This window comes from Cynocephalus volans, chromosome 4 (genome assembly GCF_027409185.1).
Source record: "Cynocephalus volans isolate mCynVol1 chromosome 4, mCynVol1.pri, whole genome shotgun sequence".
Taxonomy (NCBI): domain Eukaryota; kingdom Metazoa; phylum Chordata; class Mammalia; order Dermoptera; family Cynocephalidae; genus Cynocephalus; species Cynocephalus volans.
The window spans coordinates 145,304,463-145,331,734 of NC_084463.1; the positions used below are offsets into that span (position 1 = coordinate 145,304,463).

At 48.2% G+C, this 27,272-nt stretch overlaps 1 protein-coding gene and 1 non-coding gene across 2 annotated transcripts in view; one reads left to right on the forward strand and one right to left on the reverse strand.

Annotated features, from left to right (window-relative positions):
• Window positions 1-27,272, reverse strand: part of LRP4 (LDL receptor related protein 4) — a 61,549-nt gene that overhangs the window by 17,189 nt on the left and 17,088 nt on the right. Inside the window, exons 3-31 of the mRNA XM_063094992.1 lie at window positions 20,942-21,088; window positions 19,666-19,782; window positions 19,271-19,384; window positions 18,793-18,909; window positions 18,310-18,438; window positions 17,984-18,103; window positions 17,480-17,605; window positions 16,790-16,915; window positions 16,464-16,598; window positions 15,938-16,063; window positions 15,380-15,610; window positions 13,984-14,140; window positions 12,887-13,104; window positions 12,552-12,728; window positions 12,015-12,137; window positions 10,130-10,338; window positions 9,857-9,938; window positions 8,826-8,931; window positions 7,647-7,848; window positions 6,041-6,230; window positions 5,822-5,953; window positions 4,348-4,488; window positions 3,902-3,988; window positions 3,624-3,795; window positions 2,989-3,151; window positions 2,642-2,867; window positions 1,974-2,277; window positions 762-980; window positions 460-594 (exon numbers count right to left, since the gene is read on the reverse strand). Of these exons, the coding sequence (XP_062951062.1) occupies window positions 460-594; window positions 762-980; window positions 1,974-2,277; window positions 2,642-2,867; window positions 2,989-3,151; window positions 3,624-3,795; window positions 3,902-3,988; window positions 4,348-4,488; window positions 5,822-5,953; window positions 6,041-6,230; window positions 7,647-7,848; window positions 8,826-8,931; window positions 9,857-9,938; window positions 10,130-10,338; window positions 12,015-12,137; window positions 12,552-12,728; window positions 12,887-13,104; window positions 13,984-14,140; window positions 15,380-15,610; window positions 15,938-16,063; window positions 16,464-16,598; window positions 16,790-16,915; window positions 17,480-17,605; window positions 17,984-18,103; window positions 18,310-18,438; window positions 18,793-18,909; window positions 19,271-19,384; window positions 19,666-19,782; window positions 20,942-21,088 (4,531 nt within the window). The remainder of the gene's footprint in view (window positions 1-459; window positions 595-761; window positions 981-1,973; window positions 2,278-2,641; window positions 2,868-2,988; window positions 3,152-3,623; window positions 3,796-3,901; window positions 3,989-4,347; window positions 4,489-5,821; window positions 5,954-6,040; window positions 6,231-7,646; window positions 7,849-8,825; window positions 8,932-9,856; window positions 9,939-10,129; window positions 10,339-12,014; window positions 12,138-12,551; window positions 12,729-12,886; window positions 13,105-13,983; window positions 14,141-15,379; window positions 15,611-15,937; window positions 16,064-16,463; window positions 16,599-16,789; window positions 16,916-17,479; window positions 17,606-17,983; window positions 18,104-18,309; window positions 18,439-18,792; window positions 18,910-19,270; window positions 19,385-19,665; window positions 19,783-20,941; window positions 21,089-27,272) is intronic.
• Window positions 26,349-26,422, forward strand: TRNAS-GCU (transfer RNA serine (anticodon GCU)). Its single transcript has one exon. It is a non-coding gene; the product is annotated as a tRNA-Ser (tRNA).

The following is a 27,272-nucleotide window of genomic DNA, read 5'->3' on the forward strand; positions in this document are numbered from 1 at the left end:
TCAGGAAATTGACATTGGTACAATGTGCATGCATAGTAGTATGCCATTTAAAAACAAACAAGGCCGAGCCCGTGGCGCACTCGGGAGAGTACGGCGCTGGGAGCGCAGCGACTCTCCCGCTGCGGGTTCGGATCCTACATAGGAATGGCTGGTGCACTCACTGGCTGAGTACCGGTCACGAAAAAGACAAAAAAAAAAAAAAAAAAAAAAAAAAACATGTAAAAACAAACAAAACCAAACCAAAAAAACCCCACATAAACCAGCCAAAGAAGCCCATGTAGGGTTAAGGGCTGTATTCAACAAACTCTAAGAATGTTCCCTCGTCCTTCTCACTGCTTTCTCTTGCCCACCTACCAAGGAGCTTTCTTTTCTATTTTTTCATTTTTGCTAGTTCAATCTCAACCATCCACTCCTCTGCCCGCCCTATTTCCAGTAGGTTGTTTGGGACAAGATTCCCACCTGCGGGTATCATAGTCCAGGGTAAGGCCATTGGGCCAACCCAGGTCTGTATTGATGAGGACCTTCCGCTCAGAGCCATCCAGGTTGGCCCGCTCAATCTTGGCAATGTGGCCCCAGTCTGTCCAGAAGAGGTACCTGAGACACAACAGTGCCATCATCACCAAGGCATGGGAAGATGGCACCCAAAGGTTGAGTGAATACAGGAACACCCCAATACCAATAATATATAGGCACCCTCCAAGGGCATCTCTTCCACCAGGCCCTTCTTCCCTGGATCTCTTTGCTGCTGGCCATAAACTTACCCCTTCCTGGGGAAAACAGCGATGGCCCGGGGCTCATCCAGGCTGTTGTTGATCAGCACTTTGCGGCAGGAACCATCCAGCCTTGATGCCTCAATGGTATTTCGGCCTGTATCTGTCCAATACAGGTTCCTGGCTACCCAGTCCACTGCCAGCCCATCCGTGGTCTTCAGCCCACGCCCGATCACTGTCTCCATGTTGCTGCCATTCAGGTCTGCTCGCCTTGGGGACAGCCCAGGGTTGGATGAGTGACCAGATTGACCAGGAATAGACTGGAACTCCTTTACTCTGTTTTCCCATAATTGGACCCCCAATAGACTTTAAACTCCACAGGGGCAGAGACCAAGTCGCTATGAGTACATTATTCATACCCAGCACAATAGAACTCAACCTTAGGATGGGGAGCATGTCACAATCACCTGGGGAACTTCTCTAAACTGCAGACACCCACCTGCCCCCAGCATGAAATTCTAATACACCTCTCAGGAAGAGCAAAGGGGACTGCCCCCCGTTCCTCTGTGTGAGAATCTCTGCAACGGTAAACCACATCATATTTCTAAGCTGTGTTGGGGCCAAGAATTTAAAGAATAATAAAAATAAAACAAAAAACAACTTTGTAAACCACCATAAGTCTTGGCATTTGGCTAGGGCTCCTTTACAGCAATACTGATACTAGCTACATGGTTTCCTCATCAATGAGTCCTAAGAGATTCTTGGAGCTCCCTCAGGGCCCAATAGTAGGTGTGGAAGGCTCCAGGTCCCCAGCCTGACTTTATCTGTTTTTTTTGTTTGTTTGTTTTACATATTAGGCTTCCATAGAATCTTTAAACAAATAAACAAGCAAGCAAAAGTTTAAAACTCTGCTCTTAGGCTGGCCCGTGGCTCACTCTCACTCGGGAGAGTGTGGTGCTGATAACACCAAGGCCGCGGGTTTGGATCCCTATATAGGGATGGCCGGTTAGCTCACTGGTGCTGACAACACCAAGCCAAGGGTTAAGATCCCCTTACCGGTCATCTTTATTAAAAAAAAAAAACAAACAAAAAACACCCTCTGCTCTAAGTGATAACACTACAACGTGAACAAGTCACTATTAGAACTTACTATCCACACTGCCAAATCACTCAGTCCATTTCGGGGTCAATGCAGAACATAACCTCACCCATGATGGATCAGAAGTAGGTCTGTGTCCTCTGGAGGTTTCAGTGATACTATACCTGATGACATCCAGGAACACATCTGTGTAATAGACCTTTCCATCCACACTGTCATAATCCAGGGAGATGACATTGTTGAGCTCAGGAACAGGGACGTGCACATCCGTGTGGTCACTGGTGTCCAGTGAAATACGCCGGATGGAGCCACGGCTGGAGAAAAGCAGGTAGATCTCAGGAGAGGGATCACAGGTCTTCCCATCTCCCTTCAGCTGGATGCCAGTGGGGCAGGCACAGGAGAAGCCAGAAGGCCGAGGCAAGCAGAGGTGGGAGCAGCCACCGTTTCTCGAGCCGCACTTGTTAAAACCTGGTGATGAGAGAGAGAAGCACAAGTTTTCACACCCAGCCTGGAATAATGCCAGAATCTTACAAAGGTCCTAGTTTCCTGTGGCTGACTCCTTGCTGATTTACGTGACAGGATTCAGTGCCCGGCAGGGGTGAGGTAGAAGGAGTGTCTATAGGGTTGTCTCCAGGAGTCCTTTGAAGGTGACGGCATCATGCAGATGTAGTACCAGCCATATCCAGAGGAAACACAGCCTGATCCTGGGGGGCTTGGGCAGATCACTGTCTCTCTGATTGTAAAGGAGTTTTGTGCTCCAGGTATATCTCTGATGTTGAGATAGCCCCAGAAAGCCAGAACCTCTGACTCACAGCCCCGGGGGTTTTCTTACCCAGTGGCTGTGCCCGGTCCACAGCCTGGATGTCCATCAGGCCTGGCAGGTTGGACCTCACCAGGATGACATTGCTGCCAGTTCCCTTGTCAGCACGGTGGATGCTACGGGTCTGCCAGTCAGTCCAGTAGATATAGGAGTCAAGCAGGGTGAGGCCGTATGGGTGCTGCACCGGTGACACCAATGTGTGCCGATTGGCACCATTCAGGTCAGCAGCCTCGATTCGCTGCAGAGGAAGGAGAGGGTGAGGGTGGTTATCAGTAGACTAGGGGCCCTCAGTGGAGATCCTGGGCAGGCCTCTACCATCTTCCCAGACTTCTAGGAAGCAGCAGGGACAGGGCTCTCACCTCAGTGTGGGCATCAGCCCACAGCAGTTGGGAGCTGGCTTTGTCCACAGTCAGTCCATTGGGCCATCCTAGGTTGTTGTTGATGAGCACAGTGCGGTCCGAGCCATCCATTCCAGACCGTTCTAACTTGGCATTCTCCCCCCAGTCCGTCCAGTACATGAACCTGAGGGAGGAAGAATATTAGCTGATTATTCCAGCAGACATCATATACCCTGAGTACTAACAGTATGTTAGACACTTTACAAAGTACTTCACATGCATTATCTCAGTTCATCTTCACAAGTGCCACAAAGAATACATTTTTACTGTCCCATCTATTTCATAGGCAAGGAAGATGGGGATCAGAGAGGTTAAACACTAGCCCTAAAGTGATGCAGCTAATACATGATGAAAGAATTTGAATCCTGATTTCCCTACTCCAAGGATCATGCTTTTAACTTCTACACTATTCTGCCACCCTGAAAGAAGCCACAGGGAGTGAAACAGCCCCAGGAGGTCAGCCCATAGTGATGTCCAGTTCACAGGGTTTCTCAGATGTTTCTCAGGGTCGCTCTCTACTGCCCACCTTCGCCCCCTGCAGTGTCCCAGCTGAGCGGGCCCACACTGCCACCCAAAGTGATAGAACCAGCCCTCACCCCATCTCATGGTACAATACAATGGCCCGGGGACTGTCAAGGTTCTGCCACACCAACACTTTCCGCATGGACCCGTCCAGGTTGCCCACTTCAATCCTGTTCGTTCCCGTATCTGTCCAGTATACCTTCCGGCCAATGGCATCTACTGCAAGCCCATCTGTGGTCTGTAGTCCTGCAGGAAGTCAAAAAAGAACACTGGCTCCTGCTTTAAAACAGATGGGATATTTCCCCAGCTCTGTAGCCAGACAGGTGGTCCCTGGGCTGGGAGGAAAGCCCACCTGTGGTGATGATGTCTTCATGCTGTGAGCCATCCAAATTGGCACGACTGATCCTGTGCAGCGTGCTGTCAGACCAGTATACTTTTCCTGCAGAGGGAAGGCTTGGCTCAGCCTAGACCCTCACCCCACAATGGAATACACACAGCTGCCTCATGCTCTGAGACACCAGGGCATGTCAGAGAGAGCCCTGGATGCCCTAGCAGAGGAGATCAGGAAAATGAAGGAATACCGGAGCAGGATGGCTCTTGGCCTAGATGAAGAGAGGACCCCAAACCATGCCCTAACATCCAAAGAGCAAGTGCTGTACAGACAGAGACAGGGGTTATGCCAGAGGGAATGGGAGCCCCCAGGCTCTTAGCAGAAGGCAAAGGTAGTAGGAAAGGAAGGCCAGCAGTTTCTGTAGGGCAGGGACAGAAGGCCAGGTGGGAAGAGAGGGCCTCACACACCTTCCTGGGGGTCCACTCCAATGGCAATGGTGTTCTTCATGGTAATGTTGATTGGTACCACCACATCAGCAAAATAAGGGATGTCCAGGGAGACCATGCGTACGTCTATCCTCCTGGCGAAGATGAGGAAACTGTTCATGCCTGCCCAGTTGGAGAGAGAAGGAGAGAGGCTAATCACTCTAGTACAGCCATTATGAGGACTGGGGTCAGGCAAACTGAAGCTCATGCCTGGCCCTGCCAGTTCCTAGCTGTGTAACCCTGTGTAAGTTATTTAAATGATTTAAGCCTCAGCTTCCTCATCAATAAAATGGGAACAATAATACTGTGGCTGAAAGGATTAAATGAGATCATGTACATAAAGCACTTAGCATTAGGTCTTATGCATATTCATAATTAATATTGTGGAAGCAGCTCTCTTTGAAAGACCCTTTATAATGAAACTTAAGAGAGGGACCCCAGAGGGCTTTACCTACAACCTGGGAGGCAAAATTCACAGCTCCGTTCTCGCTCAAATTCCCTGGAAGGTTGAAGTTCAAATGCAGCCTACCACACAGCATCCCCTTAGGGAGAAACCTTGACTTCTAATATCTGGGTAGCCTGGTTGTGTGTATGGGACCCTCCAACCTTGTCAAATAGATTGTGTACTCACAAAAGTGGCACATCTATGGGGGGGGAGTACCATTACATTATAGATATCATACATTTTCATATTACACTAATTTTAGGCAGGCAGAAAAAGCGTCTTGTTCTAACCAAATCAGTATATTATGAAAATTTTCTAACAGATGAAAGGAAAGTTGTCTTGAGAAAGGAGCATGTTTTTCTAATATGCATGAAGACACCTGATAGAGTTTGGATGTGTTGTCCCCCCAAAACTCATGTGGAAATCTGATCCCCAATGTGACTGTGTTGGAAGCTGATTGAGTCATGAGGGTGGATCCCTCATGATGGATTAATGCTCTCCCTGGAGGAGGAGGGGTAGTGAGTGAGTTCTCGCTCTGTTAGTTCCCATGAGAGCTGGTTGTTTAAAAGACCCCGGCACCTCTTCTCTCTCTCTTGCTTCCTCTCGCCATGTGATCTGCTTGTACCTGCCACTGACTGACATTTTCAACCATGAGTAGAAGTAGCCTGAGGCCCGTGCCAGATGCAGATGTCCCAGAATCATAAGCCAAATAAACCAGTGTTCTTTATAAATTACCCAGTCTCAGGTATTTCTGTTACAGCAACACAAACAGACTAACACAACACCATAAGAATTAGGTGGACCGTGCCTCCAATCCTATCTACCTGCTCCCCTGGGCCTCTCCCCTGAACCTCTCCTCTTTTCTAAAAGCTCTCAGTTTCTCCCCTAAGCCTCTAGAAACACTAGGACTCACGGTTTCTCAGACCACATTGGAGCCCAGCTGCAGGGAAGGAAGACAGTCACTTCCCCTCCCAGAGAGGCCCTATGCAGATCTGTGATGCTTCAACTCACCTGGTGAACAGGTTTTGCCATCAGGCAGTAGGTTGATGCCTGTGGGACAGGTACAGCTGAAGCCACTTGGATTTGGGGACCGAAGACACAGGTGGCTGCAGCCACCATTCTCCATAGCACATGGCGTGGACACTGAGTAGGGAGGAGGAGAGGTATCAGTGGGAAGGACTAGGACATAGGAAGGCCAAGGAGAAGCCAGAGAGGGCCAGGGCTGATTACCTGGGGGCCGCCGGCGGTGGAAGACGTGGATGTCCATGAGGTTCTCCAGGTTCTCCTGCAGGGTCTCTCGGTCCAGCCCTGTCAGCCGGTCAGCACTCTGTATACTCTTGGTCTGCCAGTCAGTCCAATAGATGCGCTCTCCATAGAGGGTCAGCCCAAACGGGTGGGGGAGCTGGCTTCCGATCAGCACCTGCCAGGCCCCAGTATTTGTGTTATCCCCAACAAGGCCGACAGTACAGAGCAGTGGTCAAGAGCTCAGTGTGGAGTCAGAATGCAGCTCTGCCACTACCATCTACTGTGTGACACTGAGTAAGAGCTAGTTATAAAATGTCTCTGAGTCTTGGTCTATCAATCTGTGATACAATCACAGTAGTGTCTGTCTCCAAGGTTCATGTGATGATTTTAAAAGATCGTGTATTACTTACATAATCTCAAAGTATCTCTGCACAAGTTTCCTATTAATTACAAAAGGAAAAACAGCAACTTCTTACAGTGGACACCACCTTAACCATTCAATCAAAGTAAATATCCCATTATTGTGATAATCTGTGCCTACTGATAAGACACACTGAGAACTCAGGATATGATTTCACTTAATGTAGTATTCCTGCCCCAAGTGCATAATCTGAATCCAAACACAAAAAAACATCGGACAAACCCAAACTGAGGGAATATTCTCCAAAATGACTGGCATTTACTCTTCAAAAATAGAAAGGTTGGCTGGCTGGTTAGTTTAGTTGGTTAGAGCGCAGCCTTACAACACCAAGGTCACGGGTTTGGATCCCCGTAATGGCCAGCTGCCAAAAAATTAATTAATTAATTAATTAAAAGGTCAAGAAAGACAGAAGGGCCGAGGAAGTGTTCCAGATTAGAGATTAAAGAGACATGATAGTAAACACTATGGGTGATCCTAGGTTGGATACTGGAATAAAAGAGAAAAAGAAAAAAAAAAGCTATAAAGGACATTATTGGGGCAACTGGTAGTGAAATTAAACATAAACCATGGACTAGACAGTAATATTATATCAATGTTAAATTTCCCAATTTTGATAACTGTCATTATATAAGACAATGTCCTTGTTCTTAAGAAATTTCTTAAGAAATATGCATTGGAATATTTTAGAGTCAAGGGCAGGATGTCTCCAATTTAACCTCAGATGGTTCAGAAAAACGTGTGTGTAGAGAATGAGAATGTAAAGCAAATGTAGCAAAATGTTATAGTTATTTGTTCTTTTTACTATTCCTGCCACTTTTCTGTAAATTTGAAATTATATCAAAATAAACAATAACAAAAATAAAAAGAGAGAAAAAGATCAAACATGGGCCCAGTGTGCAATTGGTGATTAATTAGTGTTAACTGTGATGGTTATTAGGAAAGTCTGTGCATTTATACTCCCAGCCCACAATCCATACAAATCCCTAGTTTCCTTTCATCATCAACCAGCAACGCCCCCTGCCCCCAAGCTCTGGCAACCATAGCCTCAGAGAAACTACACACCCCATGCTGGTCTCATAACCTCTGGGCTCCCCCAGCTCCTGTCAGCTGCCAGGGAATGCTGTCCTGATGCCTGTCAGGGCTGTGGGAAGATGCCTTAGTGCCACTTACCTTCCTCTTGCTGCCATCCAGGCCAGCAAATTCAATTGTCTTCATGCCGGCATCAGCCCAGTATAGCCGCTGGGATCCGTAGTCAATGGCTAATCCATTAGGCCAGGTCAGGTTAGAAGAGATGATGACCTGTCGGCCCGAGGCATCCATGCCAGCTCGTTCAATCTTGGGGCTTGCACCCCAGTCAGTCCAATACATGTACCTGGGCACAAGCAAGGGAGGTCTTACAAGTCTTCCAGTTAATACTCAGTGGGTTTTAGGGATTCTGCCTGAAATAGCTGCCCCAGCCTCCTGCCTCAGTGCCCAGCCCCACCCTGAGCTCAAAGTTGTCTCTAAAGACCCCGTATCTTCTATAACTATGGAAAGGTATCCAGGGTCTTAATATAAGGAGAGCCCATAGCTCAAGGAGTGCACAGCGAACAAGGCCACTTGGGAATAAAGAAAGAGGGGAGGTGAGGATGAGGAATAAGAAACGTCTCCTTGACTGGATGGGCTAAGTAATTATGGTACCTATGTTTAACAGAATTTTATATAACCATTAAGAAGAACAAGGTAGATTTATATACTCAAATGGAAAGACATACAATATAAATAGTCTAATAGGGACAAAAAAAAAAGTCACAAAACAGTATGCCTTTTTTATTTTATTTATTTATTTATTTTTGTCTTTTTCGTGACCGGCACTCAGCCAGTGAGTGCACCGGCCATTCCTATATAGGATCCAAACCCGCGGCGGGAGCGTCGCTGCGCTCCCAGCGTGGCACACTCCCAAGTGCGCCACGGGCTCGGCCCCAGTATGCCATTTTTGTAAAACCAAAACCACCATCACCAAGAACAAAAAATACGTTTAGAAGAAAAATCTAGAAAAAATACCCTAAATTGTTAACAATGCTTATTGCTAGAGAGTGCGATTTTAGAGAATTTTCACTGTCTGTGGACTTAATTTTTTTTAACAATGATTTACTTTTGTAAGCAAACCAAAAAAAAGCCAAGATAAAAATGTCTAAAGGTTTTCTTGTCCACAGAGGAGACAGGCTTGTCACTAGCCTCTGTGTCACTACAGCTGCTCTTGCTTCCTTGGTGCACCCATAAAATCTGGCCACTCTCCCTAATCTCCAGGCTCCCCTCTAGTACTCAGGTATTGCGGAGGGGAGCTCATCCCAAAGGCGCAGTGCTCACCCGCCCATGGGTTCCACCACGATGTCCCGAGGACGATCAAGGTTCTCCCAGATGAGTACTGTCCTCATGCTGCCATCTGTGTTGGCCACTTCAATTCTGTCTGTACCTGCCAAGAAATAAGGGACAAAGATATTAACTCTAGTCTTATTCATTCACCCTCTTACCTTCCATGACCAGCACAGAGCCTGGCATGCAGTAGATATCAATAAATATTTTGTGATACATGCACAATGGATATTTAGTGAATTGAACTGGGAGAAGAAATTCAAGGAAGTGGTCAGTTCCATTTCTTGTAAGAGTAAGATTTCCCAAACCTGAGCAACCAATTCTGTCTTATTATTTAAGGCAATGTTTCTTAAACTTTAGTGTAATAAGGATAAGGAGAGTTTGCTAAAATACAGATTCCTGAACCTAACCCCCAAAGATTCTGATTCAGTAAGTCTGAGGAAAAGCCGCAAAATGTGTATTTCTGACTACTTCCCAGATGATGCTGATGCTTCTGGTCCAGGGACCACTCTTTTTTTTTTTTTTTTTTTTTTTTTGGTCTTTTTCATGACCGGCACTCAGCCAGTGAGTGCACCGGCCAGTCCTATATAGGATCCGAACCCGCGGCGGGAGCGTCGCTGCGCTCCCAGCGCCGCACTCTCCCGAGTGCGCCACGGGCTCGGCCCCAGGGACCACTCTTTGAGTAGCACTGGCTTACGGCATTCTCCTTGCCTCCCACACCCACCTGTTTAGCCAGTGATGGAATGAAAACCACAGGACATGAGTTCCTTAACTGAAATGCCTCAAAATGTTCCTGGGCATCAGGTACATAGCAAAAGTAGATGCCATTTGACTGGCAAATGCCAGACTCTCAGATGTGGGCTTCTTGCTTCAGCTCTGCAACAGCTCTGCCACTTCTGACCTACCAAGGACTTCAGATCAAGACAGAGGCGGTCCAGGAGGGACACTGGGCCCTTCCTACCTGAGGCCAAGGTTTTAAATAAGAGGAATCTCAGAGAGCCAGGTCACGGCTCTCCTGTACATACCTGCATCTGTCCAGTATAGCTTATTGGTGACCCAATCAATGGCCAGGCCCGCAGGGCTCTCCAAACTGGTGTCCACTACCACCTGGGCAGGAAGCAAAGCTGTATCACCAACTCTACCTCCACCCCAGCTCTGATGCCCAAACTCCACCAATTCTCAAGGTTGGCAAAGATATGGGAAGCCCTTACCCTGGAGAGGGTGGATTCCACCCCTCAATCTCTGCCCTCCCTGAGGGCCTGGGCCCAAGCTGGGCCTGGGCCCACGCTGGGCCCTACCTCCTGTCCTGTTCCATCCCACTTGGCCCTGCTGATGGTATCAGTGCTGACATCTGTCCAGTACACGTGGTCATCCCGGGAGTCCCAGTCAAGGGCCACAGCACTGCGCACGTCAGCCAGTGGGATGACATCGTCGGACAGGTCCTCTGTGTCAAAGCTGATCCGACGGATGTCCATCCTTCGGGCAAAAAGCAGGAACTTGTCAAGACCTGATCAAAGGCCGAAAGGGGTCTTCTTTTAATGCTCTAAATCCAATAACAGTGACAGACACAGACGCTCACCTGTGTGACATCTGGTTCAATCATACTTCCTGGGATCTGGTACCCCTTGCTCCCTACTCTTCAATCTCAGGCCCCCTTTGAGCCCTGGGCAGCCCATGCTGGTAGAATCAGACTTTAGAATCAAATGGAAATGGACTCTACTCGGGACCCAGAAGTGCATCCTGTTTAAATGTATCAGCTTCATCTCAACTTTTCTCTCCTCATTTTTCTCGATCTCTTCCAGTGCCCTGGCCAGCCCACTGCTGACCCCCTGCCCCTACTTCTCCGACTTCCTGCCTGCTTGAGGGCTTCTGCTGCTCCACTGCATCATTCCAATCCCTTCCTCTCACTCTCCTCTTCACAACTCTAGCCAATAATGACTATTTATTGAGCACTTACTCCTTGCCAGGCACTGAGCGTGGTGCTTTTCTTGGCTCACACCAACCTTTTGTGGTACAAGTTACTCTTATTCCCATTTTCTAGATGAGCAACCCTGAGGCTAACAGAGATCAGGTAACTTGACCAGGAGTCCATGGCTATAAAGCACCAGAGCTGGGACACAGGTCTGGCCACTCCTCTACATGGCATCTTCCCAGCCAGCTCTGCACCAACCTCTGCCCCTACTCTGGTCTACCTGAATACTTTCCTAGTGTACTTTTCTACCAAGAAATGTGCTTCCTGCCTAACTTTACCAACTGTCTTCTTCCCAGATTTGGGAAACCCTTATGGGGAAGCTTCTGGGGAAACTTCTTGAATCTCTCTAAGACAGTACAGGAAGAGCTGGGCACAAAAGAAGGCAAGGGGAAAACTCCAAGCATGAAACTAGGTTCTCAATCAATGTGTGTAAAAATGAAACCTCTGAAGGTTTTCCCTAATTGCAACATCTGGAAAGGACCGAGATCTCAAGAGAATTTGATTTTAACCAGATTTAAGAGGGTCAGTGGAGAACACAGTGGTAAATAAGAAAAGCTGCTGACATGTGTGAGGAGTTACCCCAAGCCCTTGCTGGTCATACCATACACCTCGATCACTGCTCTCTGGACTATTCTTAGAAAAAAATCACCTGTGGTGCTGAGCTGTCCAGGGCTACCCTCTCAAGGCAATGACCCTGCAGGAGCTCATAGGAAGCCAAAGTAGTAGTTCAGGGCAAGACCAGGGCATCCCATCATCTTTTACTTGTTAAACACATATTTACCCAGGGCCTACATACACAGAGCATCATCAGAAATCCTAATTTTGGCTCCCTGGTATAAGAGCTGAAAGAAAGTCTTCAACAGGGTGAGGCTAAAGGTTAAGAGGTAGGAAATCATTCCCTTGTTTTCTAAAAGAGCCTGGAACCCTCTTGTGGCCTACAGATAAGGCATCCTACCTGGTGGAATGATATACAATGCAGGTGTTCATACTCGACTGGGTGGTGTCACTGAGCCTTCAGCAACTACTGCTGGGTCCTCAGTCCTCAGCTTGGATATAAGATCCCTCAGCCTCTTAAGTTCTTCCTCTCCAGGGGCTACCTGACGAGTCTGGCTCTTCCCCATGACAGGCAATCCCTCCAACTCCTATTCCTTGTTCTTTCTACCCATCTGCACAAGGCACTCCAAAGAGGCGGGTGTCCCAGACCCACTTACTCTGGGCACAGGCGTGGTTGCTGATCTTGCGGAAGCCAGTGGGGCAGGCACAGGTGTAGTTCTGACCACTGGGCAGACATAGATGAGTGCAACCTCCGTTGTTGTCCCCACAGCGGTTTTTTCCTGCTCAAAGAGCCCACAGCAAGAGAGTCAGGTAAGACCAAAGGTTTGTAAAAGTTGCCCTAAGGCTAGGGAGTAGGGGTTTACCTAGAGAATGAGCACCCCAAAGAGAGAAACTAATTTAATATTTTTTATAAGTGCCCTAGCTGCTAGCATGTGAATACCTGACACACAGGCAATGCCCGGTAAATGTTTGCATGCATTAGATGGGAACAGTAAAGCAGATTCTTTTGAGTCTTAGTGTTGTACCACACTAAATGTCCAGCAGAGGGGGGAATTAACCCATGTTGGTGCGAGCCCTGAATTGCCCACCAGAAGAAACGGCAACTATAACAAGTGCAAGGAAGGTTCTCAAGGGCACCAGAGGCCACATCACCCATGAGGCTACTCTGGCTCTCCTGGCATGTAGTTTTTTACCTGCAGGTTGGCGCTGGGGGTGCAAGGTGTGGATGTCCATGGGAAAGTGGAGTTTGTTGCGAATGATTTCCTGGTTCTTCCCAGTAAATTTGTTAGCACTATTGATGCTCTTGGTGTGCCAGTCTGTCCAATACAGGCTATCTTCAAACACCGTGATAGCAAAGGGATGTGGAAGGCCTGGGGAGAGTCCAGAAAGATCTCAATCAAAACATGGTCTGCCATTGCCCAGGGCCTGGGCCTGGCAACTGTACAAATCTCACCCTCTGCCAAGGCTCCTAGGGGCAGGAATGGGGCAAGGAGGATGAGAGATGAAGGAAAGTGAGGAAGGGCCTCACCTTGGCTAATGACAGCCTTGCGGTGACTCCCATCCAGATTGGCCCTCTCAATTACGTGGTGCTTAGCATCCACCCAATACATACGGCGCCCGGCATAGTCGATGGTCAGGCCATTGGGCCAGAACAGATGAGTATCGGCGATGATGCGGCGTCCAGAGCCATCCATGCTAGAGGCCTCAATGCGGGGTGTATTGCCCCAGTCTGTCCAGTAAATGGTACTAGGGAAACAGAAAGGGAAATTGAGAGGGAGGCAGCAGAGGATGGGTAGGTCACCAGGATAATAATCATGTAGAAGGCTTTTATCTATTAAGCCAGGTGACTCCAACTGTTTGGTCCACAGAGTATTCTTTAAAGGTTTGAATTTAAATGCTTTTAGGCAGGGTATTTATTTATTTTGTAAAGAAAAAATTTTTTTGAGTACCTGCCATGGGCAGGGCACTATCTTAGGCACTAGAAAACTCCTGACCCTTGTGGATTGACAATACAGTGTAATATTAGTCAGGATAGCACTTTCTTCTTTGTCACAATCTCTTCCACTGCCTGTTATATTTTATACACACACACCGCCCCCCCAGTGTTTCTGAAACAGCTGACACACAACTGCAGGATCTTACAAGACACCCCCTCAATTGACTGCATTGAATTTTTAAAAGCTAGAGGCTAAGAACATCCATTTCAAGAGACTTTTATATTAATTTTTGGATGGATAAGAAATAAAAATTATTATGAGTTTATAAGTTAGCTCAATCCAACAGCTAATAATAAAAAAAAAACACATCTACAACTTATCTAATGTACATTATATGCTACTTAAAATGCATTATCTCATTTAATCTTCATACAACTATGAGGTAGGTATTTTTAATTATCAATTTAGAAATGAGTAAACAGAGGCAGAGTGAGACTAACTAACTAGTCCAAGGCTACACAGCTGGTTACTACAGAGATGGGAGTCAGACCCAGGGGTGTCTGAGTGCAGAGCCCATGTTATTAATACTAGACTGTGAGGATGCCCCATAAAGTCTTGCCCAGGTGGCCTGGAAACTGTCCCTAGAGGTTGTAAGAGGGATTCTGCAAGAGCTTGAGACACAACTTACCCTTCCATGGGGTGTAAGGCAATGGCCCGGGGCTTCTCGAGGTTCTGCCACAGCAGCACCTTCCGGTGAGCCCCATCCAGATTGGCCACCTCAATCCTTGATGTCCCTGAGTCAGTCCAGTAGAGTTTATCATGGACCCAATCCACAGCCAGGCCCCCTGGTGAGAAAAGGTAGCAGAAAAGTGTCAGGGATACAGCCCAGGCTCCTCCGTACCATGGTAACAAGAGCAAACTCTTAATGGAGCAGTTTCTTGGGCCAGGCGCTGTTGTAATAATTTTAAACACATTAACTCATTTAATCATCACAATTCTGTGAGCTAGGTACTATAATCCCCATGAAAATGAGGAAGCTGAGGCACAGAGAAGTTCAGGAGCATGCATCCCTCCTCATACCCAGCCATACCCCACTTCCTGAATTCTGGTTCCCTGACCCACACCCAGGGCCCCCCACTGCACTGACTCAGGGGTTTACAAATAGTTGCCTAGAGTTTTGTAGAGGTATTTCAGAATTTCCATAAGCATTTGAGTCAAATGTGTTTCATACCAAGTTCTAATCCATTTCATTGGCTTGTAGAATAGCCTGAGATTATCAAGTGAGCTATTGCTGTTATATAAATCTGTAAAACATTTAGATATACTTATCTAGGTCAATCAGAATATTCTTGATACTAAGCAATCAAAACAAAACACGGAAATAAACTGGATGCTAAGACTGACAGAGAACTGTAACTGTTATCCATAAATCTCTGATTATGACATTCACCAAAACGGTCTCATTATGCTCACTGATTGAGCTCAATAATGAGCAAATGTTATATCTGAACCTTTAAAATTAACATATACACAAGGGCCGCCCATGGCTCACTTGGGAGAGTGTGGTGCTGATAACACCAAGGCCACGGGTTCAGATCCCTATATAGAGATGGCCAGTTAGCTCACTTGGGAGACCGTGGTGCTGACAACACCAAGTCAAGGGTTAAGATCCCCTTACCGGTCATCTTTAAAAAAAAAATTAACATATACAGGTTGAGTGTCCCTAATCTGAAAATCCAAAATCCGAAATGCTCCAAAATGCTAAACTTTTTGAGTGCCGACATGAGGCTCAAAGGAAATGCTCACTGGAGCATTTTGGATTTTTGGATTACGGATGCCGAACCAGGAAGTATAATGCAAATATTCCAAAATTCGAAAAAATACAAAATCTGAAACACTTCTGGTCCCAAGCATTTCGTATAAGGAATACTCAACCTGTTTCTATAGTAGAGTTCCATCTAAGATCTCACTGGAAGAAAAAGATGTTCTGCTGCTTGAGGTTTGCAAACCACCAGCCTAGTCCTTCCACTGTTGCTTTGTACATGGTGTGGCCTTGCCCCTCCCCACGGGACCTCATTCCCTACCTGGGCTCTCTAGCCCAGTAGACACAACCTCCTCCACGTTGCTGCCATTGAGGTTGGCACGGAGGATCCGGTCCAGGGTGACATCTGACCAGAAGACAAGCTCGCGCCGGTGATGGAAGTCAAGGGCAATGGCATTCTCCAGGTTGTTGAGCAGCAATGTGTATTCAGAGCGGTGCGGCAGCACCTGCCGGATGTCGATGCGATTGGCGAACAGTAGCACAGGTTCAGGTCCTGGGACATGACATAGAAATGGGGTCCCCACTGGGCTTCAGGGTTGCCCTGGTACGCATCAGCATGCAACCCCAGGTCCTCAGATGACAGATGGAGCTCCTTGCCTCCTAGGGCATGCCCCAAGCTATCAGCATCAGTACTAGAAAAGAGGAAAGCTATAAGCTATACTCCCCTATCCTATTTTGGGGGTCCAGAATGCAATATGCAGCTCCATTTCACTGTAATGAAGATCTCTCTACCTCTCAGCAAATTTCTGAACACAGGAGCACCTGGTCTTTTTCCATGCTCAGCCTTCTGCCCACCCAGCCAAATTCCCACAGCCCTTACCCAGAGCCTTGCAGCTGCGCCGGTCGGGCCGTAGTTCATAGCCTGCTTCACACCAGCACTGGAAAGCCCCTTCACTGTTGGTGCAGCCCTGGCTGCAGTACCCCTCCTCAGCACATTCATTCACATCTGTGAACACCCGGCAGGGTCAGGAGATCTCTCTCTGCCATCCTCCCATCCCAATTCTCAGGCTGACTAGCTACTTTCCTAGCCACATCCCCATCTACTTTCTAGGCCTAGAGGGGAGGCTGTGTAACAAGTGATTAAGGGCTTTGAGGTCATGCAGACGTGGGCTGGAATCCCAACTCTGCTACTCACCAGCTGTGTGGCCTTTGGTAAGTTACTTAACCTCTCTGAGCTTCAGTTTCCCCATCTATGAAATGCAAGGGATGATCTCCACTTTCTAGGGTTACTGTGATGATGATGTGAGGTCACATCCATCAAGTGTCTGACCCACAAGACACACAGCTGCCTGTCTGCTACCCCTGTCCAGCATCCTGACTCTGCTCCAAATCAGACCCCAGCTCACCCTGGCATGTGCGGCCATCCTCCGTGAGCCGGTAGCCTGTGTGGCAGGTACATTGCACTGTCCCCCGCACCATCTGGCACTTCTGGGTGCAACCACCGTTGTTAACATTGCAGTTTTCCTCACCCGTCCGGGGCCCTGTGCCAGCCAAGCCAGAGTTGGGAGTTGAGCCCAGAATCCTCCCCCAGACAGCCAACTTGGCATTCCACCTGGACCACGAAGAATAGCTCCCAAAGCTGCAAGAGTCCCCAGGGAGGATTCTCTTTGAACCCTATGGGTGGGGTTCAGCCACAAACCATGGGTCAGGTCCGCCCACTGGGGACACTCACGGCAGTTCTGCTGTGGGCTTTCATCGCTGTTGTCACCACAGTCATTGACCCCATTGCACAGCTTCCTCTGCCCAATGCAGCGCCCGTTCCAACACAGGAACTGGTCTGAGGCACACTGGGGGCTTCCTAGAGAGAGGGGGAGGGAAAAAGGGAGGAAGGGAGAGTCAGGTCATAGCAAAGCAGGGCTTGGGTCAACAAAAGGATGGGAGCCTGTCATTTTCTAGGCTAGCTGGAGACAGATGAGACTCAAGGTGGGAGGGTCAGGGTCCAAGGCAGGAAACAGCTCAGACAGGGCTGGCTGACTGTCTGCATTCGTTTTCTCCCCAACAAATAGTGAGTGATGTGGGACAGAAAAAAAAAGTACATGCACATGCCCAGTACTGGGTGTGGCTAGGGGAGTGGGCATGGGGGCTGTCAGCTGGCGAGTAAAGGCACTGACTACAGGTTAGAATGTGAGTGGCAATTGAAACTCACAACCCTGACACTGTGTTCCAGACCATAAGGCTGGAGGTCAATGATGCACCTGGATTTGATACTGGTAACTGGGAAGGGCAAGAAAAATCCAGGCCATAGGAAAGATCTGGATTAAAGCATCACCTTGGCCCAACTGGAAAGGCAGCAAGAAGCAACACCCCTTGGCCCCCATTCCAACTATAGGCTAAGGGTGTACGGTACCCCAGAAGACTCTACCTGTGTTCTCACAGTTCTCTTCATCACTGTTATCTGCACAGTCGTCTTCCCCATCACAGCGCCAGGACAGGCGGACGCAGCGGCCTGACCGACAGCGAAACTGTTCCGCTGTACACATTGAGGTGGCTGGGCAAAGCAAAGTCCTAATGAAAGGCTGACCCCACTCTGCCCTGCCACCCAAAGCTGCACTTTCTGTCAGCACCCACGCCACTCTTCTAGACACCAGTGTCACAGCCAGTCTATATGGCATCTTTGTATGTCAGAAAAAAGGGGCCTTTTCTTCAAGACACTTTACTGTCACCTGCTGGAAGACTGCCATGATGACTATATAAATTATGTGACTGGCATCCCTTTGGACATACTGCCGTTGTGCAGTGCACAACCTACACAACTGTACGTGATCCTGTCTTACAAGTCTTCAAGCTTTAGCGGTAGTGGTTGCTTTGGCTCTATAATCCCTCTCCATAGTTACAGTCAAGCCTTTGGTGTCATTCCCCCACTCACTGCAGTTGCGCTCATCAGACTGGTCATCACAGTCCGCATCGCCATCACAGCGCCAGCCTGCATTGATGCACAGGCCACTGTCACACATGAACTCCCCAGAGCGGCAGGGCTGGTGGGAAGCTGGGGAAACACAACAGGTTTTTGTCTCTAGCCAGTCTGTGCACACAGTGTCCCATGGCAGACAAGAAAGCCCCAGCCCCAGCACCTGAGCGCCTCCGTCTCTGCCCAAGAGGGACCAGGGAATCCAAAAACTCCTCCCCTGAGCTCCTGCCCCAGCTGGCACCTGTGCCTTGTCACCCCTCCTCCCAGCTGGCCAGAGAACTCACAGCAGTCAGACTCGTCCGACCAGTCTCCACAGTCATCATCGCCATCACAGTGGTAGATATCGAGGATGCAGCGGCCGTAGGCACACTGGAACTCCTCCAGATTGCAGGGGGGTGCAGGCACTGCTGAGGCTAGAAGGAAGGCAGGCGTGGGGAAGGACAAACATTCAGGCCTGGACAGAGGAGAGGAGCCCTGACTCCTCAAAGGGGCAAGATGCTCAGGCGGATGCCTTCCTCAAGTGAGATGCATTTGGGTTTCACTTGGGACAGCCCTTACAGACTCCCATATTCAGGCGGACCAAAGGGAACCCTCCCCTCCCCTCCAGGCAACCTGCTCCCAGCCTAGCTCAGCCTAGGAGGAGTTGCTGCTTAAGAACCCACGCTCCTTGCCCACTGTATGTGCACTCCTCAGCCTGGCCCTTAGCCGGTGGGATGAAGCCCTCTGCTCTCGCCCAGCCCAACAGCCTGAGGTCTGGGGTCACTCACGACAGCCCTCCTCGTCGGAGCCATCTTTGCAGTCGGTGTCCCCATCGCAGTACCAGTGCTCAGCAATACAGCTTCCATCACTGCAGCGGAATTCCTTGTCAGAGCACTTGCGCATGTCTGGGGGGATGCAATGAGATCGCTGTCCTAAGGGAGCCCCGCAGGCCAACCTCTTCCCATCTCCCTGACTCCCAACCTCTCTGGCCCTGGGGGTGTGTGTCTGACCCAGCCCTTGAAAGACACCGTAGATTCAGTGCAGACTCTCTGGGAAAAGCTGAGGCCCTGGAGAGACTGGGCCTTAGGCTTCTGGCCTGTGGTTCCTGGGGGCTCTGGACTTCCTGGCCCCTCCTGCCTTCCTCCAGATGCTCTAGGTACCTGGGAATGTTCCAGAGTTGGCAATGCTAGGGTCATAGCTGCTATCTCCTCCAGTGACCAGGCCACCCACCAAGCACCCTGCCTGTCTCCCCATAGCACCACTCACCACACTGCTCATCACTGTTGTCGCCACAGTCATTGTCACCATCACAATGCCACAGGCTCCGAATGCAGTAGCCGTTCTGGCAGGGGAATTCATCCTCCTCACACTCCCTGGGGGCTGTGGGCACAGAGCAGTCAGGCTGCTGCAGGCAGTGGGAGCTGGTGCCTGGAAGCCCAACATAAAGGCTTCTGGAGCAGCCAAGCAGCTCTGATGCTGCCCCGGGGCTCCAAAGGAAGCAGCCGCCAGTGGGGGCTTATTTGACCAAGAAAGAAGGTGAAAGGACAGAACAAAGAGCTGAAAACCCAAAGGCTCACGTGGGCCTGGGGCATCATTTTCTGATTGAAAACCCTTTCCCAACAGAGCCTGATGGAGTCCACCTGGGCCCTGCCAACACTCACGACAGTCCTGCTCATCTGAGTCGTCCTCGCAGTCATTGTCCCCATCGCACACCCAGGAGCGGCGGATGCACTTGCCATTGTCACAGTGAAAGTCAAGAGGGGAACAGGTGGGCAGCACTGAGTCCCAGGAAGAGAAGGGAAAAGTGAATCCATCTGGTGTACTCAGTAAGGCTGAACCGCACAGAAATCCTTTCCTAACACCCCTTATTCCAAATCCTCCCGTCTGTCTCATAGTCTTTCCCACAGGCTCCCATGCTGTCCCCAGCTGATGGGGCAGCTGAGCAGAATCAGCAGCTAAGAAGAAAGTATCAGAAGGGAATCAAAGTGAGTGAGGGATTCACAGAGCAGGGGAAGAACAACTCGAAGAACTCAAAGCCACTAAGAAGCAGGAAGAAAACAATGAGCAAGGGAAAGAAGTGCTTTTTTCCTCCTGTCCTCTTATTACCTGCTGGTTGACACATCCGGGCTCAATTTCCAGTACTAGAACTCATTACTTATCACACTGAGCAAGTAATTTACCCTCCCTGAGCTGTAGTTTCTTTGACTGTACAATGCGGGTAATTATACTCAGCTCATAGAGGTCTTTTGAGATAACACACATGAAAGAACTGCATGAAAGTGAAGCATTTACCATCATCACAATTAGCTGAACTGGTTAGGATTAATGTGGCTTCATTCTCATTACACTAATTAGCCACCCTCAGACATAGATGCAGCAGGTCAGAGACTGCACCCCTAACCCCAGACAACTGGCTTAGCAGTGATATTTCTACATAACCAAGGCAGGACACCCTGGCCATTGTGGACATGTTTCTGTGTTAGGGAAAAGGGAGATTTAAAGGGAATATAAGATATCTTACAAATTTTATGTTATTAAAAAACATGCAATATACAGAACACCAAAATAAGAAACATGGAAATGATCTGCATCCGTGTATAGTGTATACATATAAAAATGCACAAATATGCCCTACATATACACAAACACATATTCATATAAACACGGAGAGATCTATTTAAACAGATTACTTGTTGTTTCAAGGGTGTTTTCTTTTGATACTTGTTTTAAAGTTTGTTTTAGTGCACATATATGCATGAACCAACCTGTAGAAATACAGGAGGGCTGGAGCCATTCATATTGTCTGTCACCCTCACGAGAGTCCAGTTCTCTGAATCTGACGCAGCTGATGCACGGAACTCTCCACCAGCCTTGTCCTTGCCCTCAGCCCCAGGTCCCTGTTCCACCACCTCTTACTGCCCCTGGGGAGGTACTTACTGCAGCCGTCCTCATCGCTGTGGTCTCCGCAGTCATTGTCTCCATCACACTGCCACTGGGCGGGAATGCAGGTACACTCGCCGAGGGCACTCACCGCACAGGTGAAGTGGCTCCGACCACAAGCACACTCAGGGCTGCTGGCCAGGCCTGAGCAAACAGAAGAGTAACCAATGAGGGCTCACCTCTGCTCAGTCAAAGCCCAATACAGGGGGAAGGTAGAGGAGCCTAGTCTAGGAGCACTGTCACCCAGAGAGCCACAGTGATGCTGCAAGGGAGATGGGGACAATGTAGTCATGCCCTCCTTCCGCCTCCAAGCATAAAGGGTCCAGAAGATACCATCTGACTTTGGGCTCACAGATAGTCCAGGTGCTCCCTCTATGGCAGGGCTTTTTTGCACAGCACCTCCAAAGGCCCAAAGACAAATGATGTCACCAGAGCGTTGGTGCTCTTAGAGAAGGGGAGCAGGGTACAGAACGGGTGATGCCAAGAAACCTCCATATCTTTCTCTCCAAATCTAAGTTGAGATATACATGCTTTGCCTCTATCCTGAACCAGGCCCTGGAATGTTGGCCAGGGACGGCAAGAAAAAATAGTGGAATTAAAATGCTGGAGCCTGTTTAGGATAAGGAATCCACACAAGAGAGCAAGAAGCAGCATGGGCTGCTGTGAGTCCCCCAGCAAGGACCTTACTTTTGAGGAGGGTGACCAGGAGTGAGGCCAGAGGGGGAGGGGACCAGGCCACCTCAGGGCTGAGTAGCTGGGACCAGCCAGGGCCTTCCTGTCTGTGGGACTGAGAGGAAGGATGGCAGACGCAGCCCCTCCCCCAGCCTCAGCAGCACGCAGCTGGGCTTCCCTATTGAGCATGAGCTATCTGCCTGGCCAAGTCCCATGACCGGCTGTTGTGCCCCCTCCCCAGCGTGCCCAGCAGGATGCCCTGGGATGGCGTGTGAATGGCTCAGTGCCCCTGCTCCAGCTTCAGCTGGAACAAAGGGTTCTGCCAGGGTCACTCTACCCCCTCCCAGCATTCATCTAACCCGCTGGGCTGCTCGCAGCTGGGGAAGGAGGGGGCCACCGCTCATTGCTCATCTCTCCCACTTGCTTCCTTCTCCTCTTCCTCCCCTCAGCTGGGCTCTGCCCTCAGGCTGGGCTGGGAAAGGGAAGGAGCCAGCTCTGAATTACCACCTCTCTCCTACTATTTACCTGGCCAAACTTCTCTCAACTGAGCTCCTCAATGTACATCCTTGCCTCACCTTACAATTAGTTGGCCTGGCCTAGGGTTTAGGGCTGGGAATGAAAGGGTGTGTTGCTATGCCCTCCAAAAGCAAGGAGAAGGCCCTACACCCCTCCCTTTCCACTTCAACCCTAAGGATAAGTGTGAGCATAAGGCAGAGCTTCCTAACTTACGATCAATGGATGGATGCATGGATGGCCTTTGGGATCTGTGAACCCTTGAAGCTATAGGCAAATGTATATTTCTCGGGTGAGGGACCACAGCTTTCATTAGATTCTCATTTGAGGCCTGGCACTCTCCCTCCGCATGCTAAGGGAAACAGCTGCCCTGGAAAAGATGCAGGATTTTCTGCAGAAGCTAAGGGGAATCCATTTGGGAGGTGCAGCATCTCTGTACCTCACAGGAAGGCCTCACTCCAAGCCCAGTGCTCATGTCTCTCCAGGTCTCTCTGCAAACGCAGGACAGAGGATTCTTCCCCAGGGAAGCACAAAAGACCCGGCTGCCCCAGCCCCAGCCTCATCCTTTCTGGCCTGTTCTCAGAGCACTGAGAAGGGATGAGGGCTTTTCTCACTCAGATCCTGAACAACAGAGCCTGAGAGACTTCTGTAGTATGACAGGCTCATCACAGCTACACGTACCCCTTTAGGGAACTCTGGCTGGATTAAACAGCAAAGAATACTCTATGTGATGAGGCTCCCCAACACACAGATTCCCTTTATGGGGAGGCATGGTGAAGAGGAAGGTTAAGCCTAAATCAGTGGGTCTCAACTGGGGATGACTGTGCCCCTCAGGAGACATTTGGCACTGTCTGAAGACATTTTTGGCTGTCCTGATTGGCGGTGCTACTGGCATGTAGTGGATAGAGGCCAGGGATGCTTCTAAACATACTACAATGCACAGACAGGCCCCCACGGCAAAGAATTATCCAGCCCAAAATGTCAACAGAGGTTGAGAAACGCTGTTAGCCACACACAGCAGGAAGTGGAGATGTACCGGCAGGGAGTTCAGGGTAAAAGGGGTGACAAGAACAAAGAGGAAGGGAGGAATTGGAGGAGAAGGGGTGGGGCAGAGGGGAAAGCACTGGATCTGGGGCAGACAGACCCGAGTTCCACCAACCAGGTGTGAGACCTTGCGCCAGTCACTTAGCTTTCTCAGCCTCAGTTTCCTAGTTTGTAAAAGAGCCACAAAGGACTGGACAAGAAAATAAAGATGGAAGAAACTAACCTCATGCCTTGGCACACCAAAGATGCTCAATAAATGGAGATATGGGAGTGCGAAGATGCAGGAGCTAAATTTTTCCAAAAGGCCTCGATTTTAAGAATCTGAGTACCAGGATGGGGAGAGCTAAAGCAGTGGTATTCTGGTGCTGCATGCAAGTGAAAAGGAATACTGAAGGTAGACAGGAGGCTTCAGCCCTATTTTTTTTATCACCCCGCCTTTGACTGAGTGATAAAAGAAGTCCTGATTTCTCTGTGCAGACTTCAGATACAAAGCATTCCATTGGGTGGGTATCAGGTTAGCTGCAGGTGGCTGAAGAGTCATGACTTTCTGCATGTCAGAGGAACATTTGAATTTCAGTGTGGCAGTGAGGGTCAGGCAGCCACTGGTCAGGTAAATCCTTGACTTGGGCATTCAAACAGTAAACAGACACATTCTACTGCAAAAAGCCAGCTCTTCAGGACAATTGTTGCCCCTCTGGGACCCCCAGACGCAAAATTCTGCCTTTTCACTCAAGTCCTGGCTGTGATCATAAAGGGCAGCTTTTAACTCTTTTTAAATGAAAGAATGGTGGTGAGTGAAGAAAGAAAACAAACGGCTGTGGGTGGCAAAACGCAGCCTTCTTTTTAAGAAGTGTTGAATTAAATACTAAGCTATGCTTCTGGCATTGAAAGCTGTTTGCTAGCCACACTATAAGCTCCCTCGGCTACAGGGGCTTGGGCTGTAGCCCTTTCTTCTAGTGCAGATCGACAAGGAAAAGGTGTCTCCCCAAGAGGGAGCCTTTGGGGTACACGTTAATGTGTTCACGGGACCTTCCTGAGAGGTGAACCACAATCTCACCATTTATATCTTGTCTCCTTCATCCCAGTCACCTCACCAATTTCTCACTACTTTTTTTTGAAGGCGAGAAGGGAAAATATACATCTGGTATACCAGACACACCATAACATGGTAATAGAAAGCACAGATTCTGAAGTCAGAGAGACTAAGGTTCAAATCTTGGTTCTACCATTAATTCTACAATGTTGAGCAAGTTAGTTAATGCTTCCAAGCCTCAGTTTCCTCATTCATAAAATGGGAATAATAATGGTTCTACGGCAAAGGGTTTTGTAAAGATTAAATTAAATAATCCACATAAACCGCTTAGCACAGGGCTAGCATACAGCAAAACTTCACAATAATACAATCATTTGTTGAGTACTTCCCAGCTGCCTTCCAAGTACTTTTCTAAGCACTTTTCATATCTACATCATTAAATGCTCTCAACAATCTTTGGAGGGCGCACTGTTATCATTAACACCACTTTACAGGACAATGAAACACAGAGGGATTACATCTGTAGATAGGTCACACAGGTTCTACTAAGGGTTGGGGCCAGCATTCACACCCAGGCAGGTGATGACACTATGCCTCTCAACAAATGGTATTGCTATTATGAGAATCTCCAAAACCCCAAGGTCAAAACAGGAAAATTACAACTTCTGGGTCAGTCTTCTTTATGCATTCTCCATTAGCAAACATGCAGTCAATTTATGGGTCTCAAACAGTGACCTCTTTTCGGTTACCGTTAAGGTAAAGACCAATTTCCCTTGCCCTGAGGTAAAGTAGTAAGGCAGGTAAAGTCTGGAGTCCCAGACCTTTTGAACCAACACCTCCAGGTTACGTTGGTCCAGGAAGGAACAGTGCTTCTGACAACAAATAATTATATTTTGTGTTTCTCCTTATAATTTGCAAGCTACTTTTGCATATGCACTTGCATTCTCATTTAATCATTACAATCACCCTGAGTAATTACTGTAGTGCCCATTTAACAGGTAAGGTCACCTGCTTTGGCCAAGGTTAAGGTAAATAGGACAGCCAGTAAGGTAGCCCCATTGTGACTCTTAGACCAGAACTCTCCTCTTAGTGTGATCTCAGAATCTGGACTCCCAATAAGCTTTGAAGGTGACAATGATGCACACTCAAGTGTCTAGAGGCACTACTCTCCACCATCCCATAGAATGCTTCACTGAAGGTGGACCACACCTGTCACGTGGAGGAACATGGGTGGACAGTGACTACACAGAGCTACAGAGCAGCTTTTTCAAGATGAACCAGAGATGACAAGGCTTGAGGAGTGTCCTGTGAGTGTCCTGGAGCATGACAGCTACCCCAGTGTGGAAGACATTAGGTTTACAATGAGAAAGCGAGGAATCTTCACTCATAAGTGAAGGACTTTTTTTATAAAACTCTAATAAAGCCCCCCTCTTACCTCCTGACCACTGGCAGCAATGGTGAGGCTATAAACCTTGTTTATTGAGGATAAATTATTTGAAATGACTCTAAACTATATCCTGGCCAATCAAGGGACAAATCCACAGATTTCAGCTCCTTAGGCAGCTATTCAATAAGCATCTGTCACTGAAGGGGACACCCATGTGGCAAGACAAAACTGACAAAACCGAAAGGAGTGACAGTAAGAATCAACCTGGGAACAAACCTAACCTTATCCAAGAAATACCCAGAGTTGGGAGAGATCCATAAACAGCCACTGTTTGAGGGCAGAGCTTGCCTAGGACACATTAGTAGTACCAGGCTGAGTTGGACATACTGCTTTGCTCTCCAGAGGCCCTCGGTGTTGTTCACTTATTGGACTATGTCCTTTGGCAGTTGGAACTGTGTGTGTGATATATAGCTTTGTATCCATATTCATAGTGCATAGTGCAATGCTTGACATGTAGTAGAGAGAGATCAATACAAGTTTGTTAAGTGAATGGAAGAATGAATGATACATTCCTCTAGAGTCTTGTGAGAGCTGGAATCAAAGGAAGAGAGGCCCAGAATATCAGAAATAAAAGTTGGTATTTCCTACCTAATCAGTACTCAAGAAAACAGGAATCTTCTCCTTTTCAAAGCAGCTTCCTAGTCCTATCCAGGTGAAGTTCACGCCCTTCTCCTACAAGAGTTCCTTTCAGGTATGGTCGGTTAGCTCAGTTGGTTAGAGCATGGTGCTGCTAACACCAAGGTCCAGGGTTCAATTCCTGTACTGGCCAGCCACCAAAAAAAAAAAAAAAAAACTTCCTGTCACTTGCTTTATTTTCAGGCTATGAAACTGACGTGTCATGACTACTTATTTTTGTCCCATGGTCCCTTTTATTCCCCTGATCCCTAGAGGCCAGGCTTACTAGATTGATTTGAAAATCTACCTGGTGAAGTCTTTTCCTTAGTGGGCCTTCTCAAAAAGGACACCATCAGACATATGATTTCTGGTCCCAGCAAGTTCATCCCTCTCTTGCCACACTTAAACACAGAAAAGAAGTTCGTAATGGTCAGCATCCAAAGCCACGAGGCAGAAGAGCACAATGTTAAGAACATAAGAACAAAACTCCCCAGGGTACAAATCCTGGCTCTGCTAGTTCCTAGCTATCTGACCCCGGGCAGTCATTTAATCTCTTTATACCTTAGTTGGAAAATTGGGATGATAACAGCCCCTACCTTATATGAATGTTATGAGAATTAAATTTTGTTAATTCATAAAAAGCACTTAGCATAATGCTTTGCACATACTAAGTACTCAACAAATGATAGCTTTTGCTATTATTATTATACATTTGATTTACCCCCATGAGATGTCTAAAAACCCTACTGTGTACCAAGCAGCAGTCTACCCTGTGGGTTAAATGGTGGCATGAATGACCACAGGAAGAGGTGGAAGTGTACTGTAGCAAGATCCCTGCTTTATTGCCTTTCCTTGGAGGAGCTTGAGGCACATCGTATCCTTAACCCTTGCCTAATTTATCGAGTCACATCGTATCCTTTATCCTTGCCTAATTTATCATCAACTAATTTCTAGGAGGCATGTGTAGAAGGGAATTCAGAACCTTACATATAAAGCAATTCAGA